At 38.9% G+C, this 14143-nt stretch overlaps 1 protein-coding gene across 1 annotated transcript in view; it reads left to right on the top strand.

Moving 5' to 3' along the window:
* OCA2 (OCA2 melanosomal transmembrane protein) overlaps positions 1-14143 on the top strand; it is a 471457-nt gene that overhangs the window by 295167 nt on the left and 162147 nt on the right. The window contains exon 22 of the mRNA XM_007098939.3: positions 5655-5748. Within this exon, the coding sequence (XP_007099001.1) occupies positions 5655-5748 (94 nt within the window). The remainder of the gene's footprint in view (positions 1-5654; positions 5749-14143) is intronic.

The following is a 14143-nucleotide window of genomic DNA, read 5'->3' as shown; positions in this document are numbered from 1 at the left end:
TACGATTGAGGTCAGAGAGGTCTTTTCCTGTATTCTCCTCTAGGGTTTTGATGGTTTCCTGTCTCACATTCAGGTCCTTTATCCATTTTGAGTTTATTTTTGTGAATGGTGTGAGAAAGTGGTCTAGTTTCAACCTTCTGCATGTTGCTGTCCAGTTCTCCCAGCACCATTTGTTAAAGAGACTGTCTTTTTTCCATTGGATATTCTTTCCTGCTTTGTCAAAGATTAGTTGGCCATAAGTTTGTGGGTCTAGTTCTGGGGTTTCTGTTCTATTCCATTGGTCTATGTGTCTGTTTTTGTGCCAATACTATGCTGTCTTGATGATGACAGCTTGTAGTAGAGGCTGAAGTCTGGGATTGTGATGCCTCCTGCTTTGGTCTTCTTCAAAATTACTTTGGCTATTCGGGGCCTTTTGTGGTTCCATATGAATTTTAGGATTGCTTGTTCTAGCTTCAAAAAGAATGCTGGTGCAATTTTGATTGGGATTGCATTCAATGTGTAGATTGCTTTGGGTCGTATTGACATTTTAACAATATATATTCTTCCGATCCATGAACAGAGAATGTTTTTCCATTTCTTTATGTCTTCTTCAATTTCCTTCATAAGCTTTCTATAGTTTTCAGCATACAGATCTTCTACATCTTTGGTTACGTTTATTCCGAGGTATTTTATGCTTCTTGGTGCAATTGTGAATGGGATCAGTTTCTTTATTTGTCTTTCTGTTGCCTCATTGTTAGTGTATAAGAATGCAACTGATTTCTGTACATTGATTTTGTATCCTGCAACTTTGCTGAATTCATGTATCAGTTCTAGCAGACTTCTGGTGGAGTCTATCGGATTTTCCGGGTATAATATCATGTCATCTGCCAAAAGTGAAAGCTTGACTTCATCTTTGCCAATTTTGATGCCTTTGATTTTCTTTTGTTGTCTGATTGCTGATGATAGAACTTCCAACACTATGTTAAACAACAGCGGTGAGAGTGGACATCCCTGTCGTGTTCCTGATCTCAGGGAAAAAAGCTCTCAGTTTTTCCCCATTGAGGCTGATGTTAGCTGTGGGCTTTTCATAAATGGCTTTTATGATCTTTAAGTATGTTCCTTCTATCCCGACTTTCTCAAGGCTTTTTATTAAGAAAGGTTGCTGAATTTTGTCAAAGGCCTTTTCTGCATCGATTGACAGGATCATATGGTTCTTCTCTTTTCTTTTACTAATGTGATGTATCACATTGATTGATTTGCGAATGTTGAACCAGCCCTGCATCCCAGGAATGAATCCCACTTGATCATGGTGAATAATTCTTTTTATATGCTTTTGAATTCGATTTGCTATTATCTTATTGAGAATTTTTGCATCCATATCCATCAGGGATATTGGCCTGTAGTTCTCTTTTTTTACTGGGTCTCTGTCTGGTTTAGGAATCAAAGTAATACTGGCTTCCTAGAATGAGTCTGGAAGTTTTCCTTCCCTTTCTATGTTTTGGAATAGCTTGAGAAGGATAGGTATTATCTCTGCTTTAAACGTCTGGTAGAACTCCGCTGGGAAGCCATCTGGTCCTGGACTCTTATTTCTTGGGAGATTTTTGATGACTGATTCAATTTCTTCGCTGGTTATGGGTCTGTTCAAGCTTTCTATTTCCTCCTGATTGAGTTTTGGAAGAGTGTGGGTGTTTAGGTATTTGTCCATTTCTTCCAGGTTGTCCAATTTGTTGGCATATAATTTTTCATAGTATTCCCTGATAATTGCTTGTATCTCTGAGGGATTGGTTGCAATAATTCCATTTTCAATCATGATTTTATCTATTTGGGTCCTCTCCCTTTTCTTTGTGAGAAGCCTGGCTAGAGGTTTATCGATTTTGTTTATTTTTTCAAATACCAACTCTTGGTTTCGTTGATCTGCTCTACAGTTTTTTTAGATTCTATATTGTTTATTTCTGCTCTGATCTTTATTATTTCTCTTCTTCTGCTGGGTTTAGGCTGTCTTTGCTGTTCTGCTTCTATTTCCTTTAGGTGTGCTGTTAGATTTTGTATTTGGGATTTTTCTTGTTTCTTGAGATAGGCCTGGATGGTAATGTATTTTCCTCTCAGGACTGCCTTCGCTACATCCCAAGTCGTTTGGATTGTTGTATTTTCATTTCCGTTTGTTCCATATATTTTTAAATTTCTTCTCTAATTGCCTGGTTGACCCATTCATTCTTTAGTAGTGTGTTCTTTAACCTCCATGCTTTTGGAGGTTTTCCAGACTTTTTCCTGTGGTTGATTTCAAGCTTCATAGCATTGTGGTCCGAAAGTATGCATGGTATGATTTCAGTTCTTGTATACTTATGAATGGCTGTTTTGTGGCCCAGTATGTGATCTATCTTGGAGAATGTTCCATGTGCACTTGAGAAAAAAGTATATTCTGTTGCTTTGGGATGTAGAGTTCTAATTGTATCTGTCAAGTCCATCTGATCCAATGTATCATTCAGGGCCCTTGTTTCTTTATTGACCATGTGTCTAGATGATCTATCCATTTCTGTAAGTGGAGTGTTAAAGTCCCCTGCAATGACCACATTCTTATCAATAAGGTTGCTTATGTTTGTGAGTAATTGTTTTATATATTTGGGGGCTCCTGTATTCGGCGCATAGACATTTATAATTGTTAGCTCTTCCTGATGGATAGACCCTGTTATTATTATATAATGCCCTTCTTCATCCCTTGTTACAGCCTTTAATTTAAAGTCTAGTTTGTCTGATATAAGTATGGCTACTCCAGCTTTCTTTTGACTTCCATTGGCATGATAAATAGTTCTCCATCACCTCACTCTCAATCTGAAGGTGTCCTCAGGTCTAAAATGAGTCTTTTGTAGACAGCAAATAGATGGGTCTTGTTTTTTTATCCATTCTGATACCCTATGTCTTTTGGTTGACCCATTTAGTCCATTTACATTCAGTATTATTATGGAAAGATATGGGTTTAGAGTCATTGTGATGTCCGTAGGTTTCATGCTTGTAGCGATGTCTCTGGTACTTTGTCTCACAGGATCCCCCTTAGGATCTCTTGTAGGGCTGGTTTAGTGGTAACGAATTCCTTCAGTTTTTGTTTGTTTGGGAAGACCTTTATCTCTCCTTCTATTCTAAATGACAGACTTGCTGGATAAAGGATTCTCGGCTACATATTTTTTCTGTTCATCACATTGAAGATTTCCTGCCATTCCTTTCTGGCCTGCCAAGTTTCAGTAGAGAGATCAGTCACGAGACTTATAGGTCTCCCTTTGTATGTTAGAGCACGTTTATCTCTAGCTGCTTTGAGAATTTTCTCTTTATCCTTGTATTTTGCCAGTTTCACTATGATATGTCATGCAGAAGATTGATTCAAGTTTTGTCTGAAGGGAGTTCTCTGTGCCTCTTGGATTTCAATGCCTTTTTCCTTCCCCAGATCCGGAAGTTCTCAGCTATTATTTCTTCAAGTACCCCTTCAGCACCTTTCCCTCTCTCTTCGTCCTCTGGAATACCAATTATGCGTATATTATTTCTCTTTAGTGCATCACTTAGTTCTCTAATTTTCCCCTCATACTCCTGGGTTTTTTTATCTCTCTTTTTCTCAGCTTCTTCTTTTTCCATAATTTTATCTTCTAGTTCACCTATTCTCTCCTCTGCCTCTTCAATCCGAGCCATAGTTGTTTCCATTTTATTTTGCAGTTCATTGATAGCATTTTTTAGCTCCTCCTGGCTGTTCCTTAATCCCTTGCTCTCTGTAGCAAGAGATTCTCTGCTGTTCTTTATACTGTTTTCAAGCCCAGCAATTAATTTTATGACTATTATTCTAAATTCACTTTCTGTTATATTGTTTAAATCATTTTTGATCAGTTCGTTGGCTGTTGTTATTTTCTGGACGTTTTTCTGAGGGGAATTCTTCCGTTTTGTCATTTTGGATAGTCCTTGGAGTGGTGTGGGACTGCAGGGCACTTCCCCTGTACTGTCTGGAGTAACTGCGTTGGTGGGCGGGGCTGCAGTCAGACCTGATGTCTACCCCCAGCCCACCGCTGGGGCCACAGTCTGACTGGTGTGTGCCTTCTCTTCCCCTCTCCTAGGGGCGGGATTCACTGTGGGGTGGCATGGCTCATCTGGGCTACTTGCACACTGCCAGGCTTGTGGTGTTGGGGAATCTGGCATATTAGCTGGGGTGGATCAGCAAGGTGCACAGGGGCAGGAGGGGCAGGCTCAGCTCGCTTTTCCTTCAGAGATCGCTTCGGGAGGGGCCCTGCAGCACCGGGAGGGAGTCAGATCTGCCGGAGGGATGGATCCGCAGAAGCACAGTGTTGGGTGTTTGCGCGGTGCAAGCAAGTTCCCTGGCAGGAACTGGTTCCCTTTGGGATTTGGGCTGGGGGATGGGTGAGGGAGATGGCGCTGGTGAGCGCCTTTGTTCCCCGCCAAGCTGAGCTCTGTGTCCGGGGCTCAACAACTCCCCCTCCCATTGTTCTCCAGCCCTTCCGTTCTCCGAGAAGAGCTGTTAGCTTATAACCTTCCAGATGTCAAGTCCCACTTGCTGTCTGAACACACTCTGTCCGGCCCCTCTGTACAGCCTTTAATTTAAAGTCTAGTTTGTCTGATATAAGTATGGCTACTCCAGCTTTCTTTTGACTTCCAGTAGCATGATAAATAGTTCTCCATCCCCTCACTTTCAATCTGAAGGTGTCCTCAGGTCTAAAATGAGTCTCTTGTAGACAGCAAATAGATGGGTCTTGTTTTTTTATCCATTCTGATACCCTATGTCTTTTGGTTGGAGCATTTAGTCCATTTACCTTCAATGTTATTATGGAAAGATGGGCTTAGAGTCATTGTGATGCCTGTAGGTTTCATGCTTGTAGCGATGTCTCTGGTACTTTGTCTCACAGGATCCCCCTTAAGATCTCTTGTAGGGCTGATTTAGCGGTGACGAATTCCTTCAGTTTTTGTTTGGGAAGACCTTTATCTCTCCTTCTATTCTGAATGACAGACTTGTTGGATAAAGGATTCTCGGCTGCATATTTTTTCTGTTCATCACATTCAAGATTTCCTGCCATTCCTTTCTGTCCTGCCAAGTTTCAGTAGAGAGATCCATCACGAGTCTTATAGGTCCCCCTTTATATGTAGAGCACGTTTATCCCTAGCTGCTTTCAGAATTTTCTCTTTATCCTTGTATTTTCCAGTTTCACTGTGATATGTTGTGCAGAAGATCGATTCAAGTTATGTCTGAAGGGAGTTGTCTGTGCCTCTTGGATTTAGGAAGGTGGTTCTTATCTGAGATCCCATTCTACTGCTCTGAAGACACCTGTTCTCTCCTAGAGTTGTTAGCCTGTCTTACATTTTCCTTTAAAATGTAAACAAAAGCCACCACGTCCCACACTGATTTACCAATTCTCCTTAACATTTCCTCTTTTCTATCACATAGAACAGTCATAGTCCTATCTGTGAATGAATTTCAGTATTTATAAGCAGTAAACTTATTTTCTGGTTGTCAGTGTTTTGTTTGTTTCTGCAGATATTTGTAAAGCAATCACTTTGATAGTACCTGTAAAGTAATCATCAAATCAAAAGCCTGTGAGATGATCTGAATATTGCAGAACAAAAGGTAACAGAAACATACTACTAAGATAAACTGAAATTTTATTTTACTTTAAAAATTTTGATTACAGGTAATGGGACACTGATTGGAGCATCGTCAAATGTAGTCTGTGCAGGAATTGCTGAGCAGCATGGATATGGCTTCTCTTTCATGGAATTTTTCAGGTATTTTAAAGCTCATTTTAAATTTCTGTTTATTTGATCCTGAAGCTCACTTAATTAAAAAAATAGCAATGTGTACTGTTAAGCACTAGGATAAACATGTTTTTAGCAATTATAGAGATGTTAGTGTTAGGTGAGCTTAGCTAAAAGAAAACACACATTAAAAATTTATTGCTGGGGCGCCTGGGTGGCGCAGTCGGTTAAGCTTCCGACTTCAGCCAGGTCACGATCTCGCGGTCCGTGAGTTTGAGCCCTGCGTCGGGCTCTGGGCTGATGGCTCGGAGCCTGGAGCCTGTTTCCGATTCTGTGTCTCCCTCTCTCTCTGCCCCTCCCCCGTTCATGCTCTGTCTCTCTCTGTCCCAAAAATAAAAAAATAAAAAACGTTGAAAAAAAAATTTAAAAAAAAATTTATTGCTGAGATTAGCTTCATAACACAGAGCATGATTCAGGTATTCTGAATAAGATTGACTCTTGGGGTCAATAAATGGTTGTGGGATTCCTGGGTATTTTATTTTGTTCTCTTGAAAATTCCAACTGGGAATTGTGCCTTGACTATCAATGATGGGCTGCCTAATGAGAATCTGTAGACCTCCTACCAGATTGTCCAGTGAAAAATCTTGTACTTGAAAGGACCCAGGAATATTGCAGACAGTGGCAGCCTGGCAACACGCATTCATGTGTGGACACCTATCAGGAGGGCAGCACAGAGATGAAGCCCTGGGTGAGGAAAAACAGCCAATGCTTGCTCCTACAAAGGAAAAGGTGCTCCAAAGGAGCAGGGCCCATGCTGGAGTCCTAACTCCCTGCATGCCTGTTTTCATATGGCATCACTGCACTTTGAAAGTAGGTGAATGGGCAGAATGGCCATTGGCAGCTCCAAAAAATGGTGCTGCTAAAATGAACTGACATTTGGTGTTGAACAAGATTTCTGTTGACGTTCTTGGATTGTAAACTCACAGTTCATGTATGCACAGTGAAGGTTCTCAGAACCAGACCTGCTTAAGATTTGAAACAGTAGCTCTGTCTGAGAGGCAGAGTGACCTGAAGCCTATGGAGACTGTGACCTTGGGCTTCTGCAGGACACTACTTGGCTGGGCTGGGCCTGGGATAAAACTCCACTGTCATACCTTGGTAAGAACCAACATCAATTTCTGTGCATAATGCTGACTTTTGGCAGACTTATACTGGCCACTTCTGTTTATGAGTGACTAGTAATTCTTGACAGTTTTACTCAGACACTAAAATTAGTTAATCAAAACTCCTGGAAGACTTGGGCATGGGATGGAGGGACGAGGCTGGACAATGAGATGTGGGGATACTGAATGTGCTCTCCTCTCAGGAGGACTCTGGCACATTGTTGCCCCCACTACTAAGAGATGGGATCAGAAACTTATCACTTTACCACCATCTTCCTGTTAGAGTTCATCTTCCTCTGCTAAGCATAAAAGAAATAATCCTATCACTTAAACAAGGCTGTCATTCAAATGTCCCTGGTCTCCTTTGTGAGCCAAGCATGTGATACCCTGGCCCTCTACCTGCTGACAACCATGGCTGGACTCAATATAGGGACTCTCATGGCCATTTAACAACACTGGTTGGTCTCACAAGTAGGCTTGAGAGGGCTGGTATTAATATCATAAAAGATTAAAGGATTTTTAGGGCAACAGTACACCCTGGTCTGACATTTTCTCCAGTGTAACTTTGAAATAATAATCAGGACATCTGCTTGACTAAAAGGTTGGTGTGAAGCCACTCAGATCATGCATAGAGCCCAGGGTTTAGCTCCAGCAGGTGATGTATTGCACACTGAACTTTCCAATATGTGCCCCTTGTGTACAGAGTTACAGTGGTGAAAGCTAGGATAATATTTAGTAGCTTGGGAGCCTCAGAAAGACAGGGGCAAGACTGCCAGGTTTCTCTTCCAAAACCTCTTTAGCTAGTGGCCTTAACAATGGCATCCACCTTCTTAGATGGAGAAAAAATATCTCTCTGGTTAGTAATGTTCAAGAGCCACATCTTATTTCTGTCTGGTTCCACCTCTGATCATTCTTCTTGTCAGGTCCTTGCTGCTCAGAAATCAGAGCAGTTTTCTCATAAATGGTCATCTAATTGTTCAGCCCATATTTGCATAAAATTCTTGGTTTGAAGCTACAAATGTATTAAATGGACTTTTATCTACCTAATTTCAAAATTTCTTTCAAAAAAGGTGGTTACCTATGATACACAGTGCAAAATGTTGACTTCCCACTTTATTAAAAAAATTACTATTTTTGGGGGGTGCCTAGGTGGCTCATGAAGTTAAGCATCCGACTTTGGCTCAGCTCATGATCTTGAGGTTTGTGAGTTTGAGCCCTACGTCAGGGTCTGTGCTGACAGCTCTGAGCCTGGAGCCTGCTTCAGATTCTATGTCTCCTTCTCTCTCTGTCCCTCCCCACTTGTGCTCTGTCTCTATCAAAATAAATAAATATAAATTTTTCTTAATAAAAAATCCCATTTTTAATGACTATATGAAGATATATCCAAAGGGAAATGTAAAAGTAAAGGAATAAAATATACAAGTAACTCATAATTTTGCTACCCAGAAATAACCACTAATCAAAATTTGGTGTTTTCTTCCATTTTCTCTTCCTCTCATGATACATAAATATTTGTTAACAAAAATTTTAATCTCATTGTGTCTTACCTTTCATTTTTCAACATATATTGGAACATCTTACCAGGTCATTAGTTATTCTTTCAAAATAGGATATGTTTATACCTACAACATGTGGATATATCACTATTTTACTTTTGTTGGGCATATAGGTTGCTTCCTATTCTTTGTTATCATAATTAATGCTGTGTTGAATATCTTCACAGATAAAAATTTGTTTCATTATTGCTAGTTGAAAATAAACTTCCTGACATAAAATTGCTGGCTAAGTGAATGGTTTTTTAATTAAGTTTTTCTGTTTAATTCCATTATAGTTAACATATACTGTTATATTAGTTTCAGATATACAATATAGTGATTCAACACTTCCATACATCACTCTCTGCTCATCATGACAAGTGCACTCATTAACCCTCATCACCCATTTCACCCCTCCCCTCCCCCACCTTCCCTCTTAAACCATTAGTTAGTTCTCTATAGTTTCTTGATTTGTCTCTTTTTACCCCCCTTTGTTCATTTGTTTTATTTCTTAAATCCCACATATGAGTGAAATCAAATGTATTTGTCTTTCTCTGACTGACTTATTTTACTAAGAATTATACTTCCTAGATCCATCCATGTTGTTGCAAATAGCAAGATTTCATTCTTTTTTTATGGCTGAATAATACTTCATTGTATATATATAACACATACTGTTTATCCATTCATCTATCCATGGACATTTGGGCTGCTTCCATACTATGGTTATTGTAAAATAGTGCTGCAATAAACATCGGGGTGCATATATCCTTTTGAATTAGTGTTCTCATATTATTTGGGTAAATACTCCGTAGTATCATTACCAGATCGTATGCTAGTTCTATTTTTTAATTTTTTGAGGAAACTGTATACTGACTTTCACAGTGACTGCACCAATTTCATTCCCATCAACAGCGCACAAAGGTTCCCTATTCTCCACATCCTCATAAACACTTGTTTCTTGTGGTTATTTTTTCTTATATATTTTTTATTTTAGCTATTCTGATAAGTGTGAGGTGATATCTCATTGTGGTTTTGATTTGCATTTCCCTGATAATGTTGAGCATCTTTTCATGTGTCTGTTGGCCATCTGTATGTTTTCTTTGGAAAAATGTCTATTTATGTCTTCTGCCCATTTTTTAATTGGATTGTTAATTTTCGGAGTATTGAGTTTACAAGTTATTTATATATTTTGGATACTAATGCTTCACTGGATAAGTCATCTGCCACTCAGTAGGTTGTATTTTAGTTTTGTTGATTGCTTCCTTTGCTGTGTAGAAACTTTTTATTTTGATGTAGTCTCAATAGTTCGCTTTTGCTTCCCTTGCCTTAGGAGACATATGTAGAAATAAGTTCTTATGGCCAATGTCAGAGAGATTACTGCCTGTGCTCTCTTGTAGGATTTTTATTTTCAGTTCTCACATCTATGACTAAACACATTTTGAGTTTATTTTTGTGTATGGTATAAAAAAGTGGTTCAGTTTCATTCTTTTGCATGTAGCTGTCCAGTTTTCCCAACAATTGTTCAAGAGACTGTCTTTTCCCCATTGCATATTCTTGCCTCCTTTGTTGAAGGAGCTTTATAGTATTGACTTTATATTATATTTCATTGATCTTTGTGTCTATTTTTTGCTGTTACCATACTTTTTTTGATACTACAGCTTTGTAATACAACTTGAAATTTGAAATTGTGTTATTTCCAGCTTTGTTTGTTTTCAAGATTGCTTTCTTTATCTGCTTTTGGTATCAGGGGAATGCTGGCTTCATAGAATGAATTTTGAAGTTTTCCTTCCTCTTCTATTTTTTTGGAATAGCTTGAGAATAATAGGTATTAACTTCTTTAAATGTTTGATAGAATTCATCTTGAAGATCTCTGGTTCTGGACTTCTGTTTCTTGGGAGTTTTTTGATTGCTGACTTAATTTCATTGCTGGTGATTGGTGTGTTCAAAATTTCTATTTCTTCCTGATTTAGTTTTGGGAGGTCATATGTTTGTAGGAATTTATCCATTTCTTCTAGGCTGCCCATTTTGTTGGTGTATAATTTTTCATAATATTCTCTTACAGTCCTTTGTATTTCTGTAGTGTTTGTTGTTATTTCTCTTCTTTCATTTCTGATTTTGTTTATTTGAGCCCTCTCTTTCTCTCTCTCATTCCCTCCCTCCCCTCCTTCTCTCTTTTATGAGCCTGACTTATCAATTTTGTTGATCTTTTTCATGGCCAACTCCTGATTTCATTGATCTGTTCTATTGTATTTTTAGTTTTTATTTATTTCTGCTATAATCTTTATTATAGTTTCCTTATTTCTACTGTTTTGGGATTTTTTTTCTAACTCCTTTAGGTGTAATGTTAGGTTGCTTGAGATTTTCTTGCTTCTTGAGGTAACCCCATATGACTATAAACCACCATCACAGAACCCTCTTAGAATCCCCTACTTTTGCTGCATTCCACAGATTTTGGACTGTTGTATTTTCATTTTTATTTGTCTTAATGTATTTTTTAAATTTACTCTTTGCTTCTTCTTTGACCCATTCATTGTTTAGTAGCATGTTATTTAACCTCAATGTATATGTGCTCTTTTCATATATTTTCTTGTGGTTTATTTGTAGTCTCAAAGCATTGTGATCAGAGAAGATGCATGGTACGACTTTGATCATTTTGAATTTGTTGAGACTTGTTTTGTGGCCTAATATATGTTATCTATTCTGGATAATGTTCAATGTGCACTTGAAAAGAATGTGTATTCTTCTGTTTTAGGATGGAATGTTCTGAACATATCTGTTAAATCCATCTGGCTCAATGTGTCTTTCAAAGTTACCATTTCCTTGTTGACTTTCTGTGTGGATGATTTATCCATTGATGTAAGTGAGGTGTTAAAGTTCCTTACTTTTACTGTATAACTATCAATTATTTCCTTTATATTTGTTATTGACTATGTATTTGGGTACTTTCATTTTGGGTGGCTAAATATTTAGAATTGTTGTATCTTCTTGTTAGATTGTACTCTTTATTATTATGTAGTGTCCTTCTTTATCTCTTGTTACAGTCTTTGTTTTAAAGTCTAATTTTGCCTAATATAAATATTGGTACTCTGACTTTCCTTTGTTTTCCATTTTCATGATAAATGTTTCTCCATCCCCTTACTTTCAATCTGCAGGTATCTTTAGGTCTGAAATGAGTCTCTTGTAGGCATATAGATGGGTCTTGCTTTTTTTATTTTTTCCATCACCCCATGTCTTTGATTGGAGCATTTAGTCCATTTACATTCAAGGTAATTATTGATAGGTATGTACTTACTGCAATTTTGTTACTTGTTTTATTGCTGTTTTTGTAGTTCTTCTCTGTTCCTTTCTTTCCTTATCCTCTTCTCTCACAATAAGTTGGCTTTCTTTAGTGATATACTTGGATTCCCCTGTATTTATGTTTGGCATATCTATTACTGGTTTTTGATTTGTGGTTACTATTAGGTTTGTATATAATATCTTCTGCATATAGCAGTCCATATTAAGTTGATGGTTGCTTAAGTTTGAAGCCATTCTTTATTCATCACCCTGGCACATTTTCGGTATATGGTGTCACATTTTGTGAGTCCTTTCACTGCTTGATACAGATATACTTATTTTCCTGCTTTGATGCTTTCTACTTTTGTTACTCTTACTTATGGTCTTTACTTTCAACTCAAATAGTCCTTTTTAAAATTTCTTGTAGGGCTGGTTTAGTGGTCATGAACTCCTTTAACTTTTGTTTGCCTGGGCAACTCTTTATCTTCCATCTACTAGGAATGATAGCCTTGCTGGACAGAATATTATTTATGGCAGATTTTTTTCCTTTCAGTATTTGAATATATCATGCCACTTCCTTCTGGCCTGCAAACTTTCTGCTGAGAAATCTGCTGACTGCCTTATGGGGTTTCCCTTGTAGTGATCTGTTCTCTTTGCGCCTGCTGCTTTTAAAATTGTCTGTTTATCACTACTTTTTGCTATTTTACCTACTATATGTCTTGGTGTGGACTTCCTTGGGTTGATTTTGTTGAGGGCTCTCTGTGCCTCCTGGATCTGCATTTCTGTTTCCTTCCCCAGATTCAGGAAGTTTTTGGTGAATATTTCTTCCAATAAATTGTCTTCTCTCTTTTCTTTTTCTTATCCTCTGGGATCCCTGCAATAAAAATATTATTATTCCTGATGGTGTAGCTGAGTTCTTTAAGTCTATTCTCATTTTGCACAACTTTTTTCCCTTTCACCTGCTCAGCTTGATTGCTTTCCATTCTCTTTCCTTCAGTTCACTGATTTGTTATTCTGCTTCATTTAGTCTGCTATTTGTTACATCTAGTATATTTTTAATTTCATTCATTACGTTCTTCATGTCTGGTTCCTTTTTTATCTCTTTGTTAAGGTCTCAATGGTGTCTTCCATGCTTTCCAAGTCCTGTGTGTATATCTTTATGATCAATATTTTAATTTCTCTATCACGCATATTACTTATTTCCATTTCTCTTAGGTCTTTTGCAGTGATTTTGTTGTGTTATTTCATTTTAAGACATATTCCTTTGTCTCCTCATTTTGTCTCTTTGAGTCTTTTTCTCTGTGTTAGGGAAGTCAGCTATGTCTCCTGCTCTTGAAAGTGCTGTCCTTATGAAGAAGAGGTCCTGTAGTGCCCTGCAGTGCAATGTCCCCTGTTTCCTGGAACGTGGTGCTTCAGGGATATCCCCTATGTGTGTTGTGTGCATCCTTCTGTTGTGACTGAGCTGCTTTTTCCTTCAGTCATGTTGTCTGCAGTTACTCTTTTTGCCTGTTGTGGGCAGTGTTTGGTTCCTGTGGTGTTAATGCGCCAGTCTGGGGTCACCTTGGGCTGAAGTTGAGTCAGCCCACGTGTTCACCAGAGATGTAGTAGCACCAAACTGCTTGGTGCCTTTCTTATGTTGTCCCAAGAAGTTTTTGTTGGTGGGCAGAGCCTGGATTAAGACCAGCTGTCTGCCCCCACCACACTGCTGGGGCTGCAGTCTGACTTATGTGTGTTTATCTTTCCCTTTCCCTGGGGCAGACATTACTTTGGAGTGGTTCTGGCCACTGTTGGGGCTGCTTGCACAGTGCTAGGTTTGTGGCACTTCTTTGGATGGGCTCCAGGCAAGAGTTTATTAGAGGGGGGGAAGATCCACACATGTGTTGTGAGCAGTGTTAGCAAGGTTTACCTGCTGGTCCTCTGTGAGAGGAGAACTGCTACCACTGCTGCCACTGGGACCAAAGCCTACCAGTTTGGAGGGGGTAGGTCACATGTGCAGGGGCAGAGCATGCAGTTTTAGCAAGGTTTGCCTGATCCCCTTGGGGAGGGGACCCATAGTGCCAGGATTGAGGCTGGAGGGGGCAGATTTGCTAAAGCATGGGGAGGGGGTATAAGCAAGTTAGTTAGTGAATGTTTGTGCTGCACTGGTTCCCACAGGTGGCCTATGTTTATGCTGAAGGGGTAGGGAAATGGCACTTTTTCTCCTGGAGGAGTTTCTCCTAATGGTCTCTGATTCTCCAGGATAAGTTCTGAAATGAGTAAATAACTCTCCCTCCCATATGCCCCAGGTGTTTTTAAAACTGCTGCTTCAGTGCTGTATCTCTGTGGGCTCTTTGTTGTACTATCTGTTTAATGGCAGGGACTTAATTTCTTAATGCCATCTAGACTCTTCCAGAGCCCAGCATGCTGATTTTTAAAATTCCAGATTTTGAGTCCCACTGGTTGTAAGAA

This window comes from Panthera tigris, chromosome B3 (genome assembly GCF_018350195.1).
Source record: "Panthera tigris isolate Pti1 chromosome B3, P.tigris_Pti1_mat1.1, whole genome shotgun sequence".
Classification (NCBI taxonomy): Eukaryota; Metazoa; Chordata; class Mammalia; order Carnivora; family Felidae; genus Panthera; species Panthera tigris.
The sequence above is the reverse complement of the archived record's forward strand: the minus strand, read 5'-3'. Positions and strand labels throughout refer to the sequence as shown.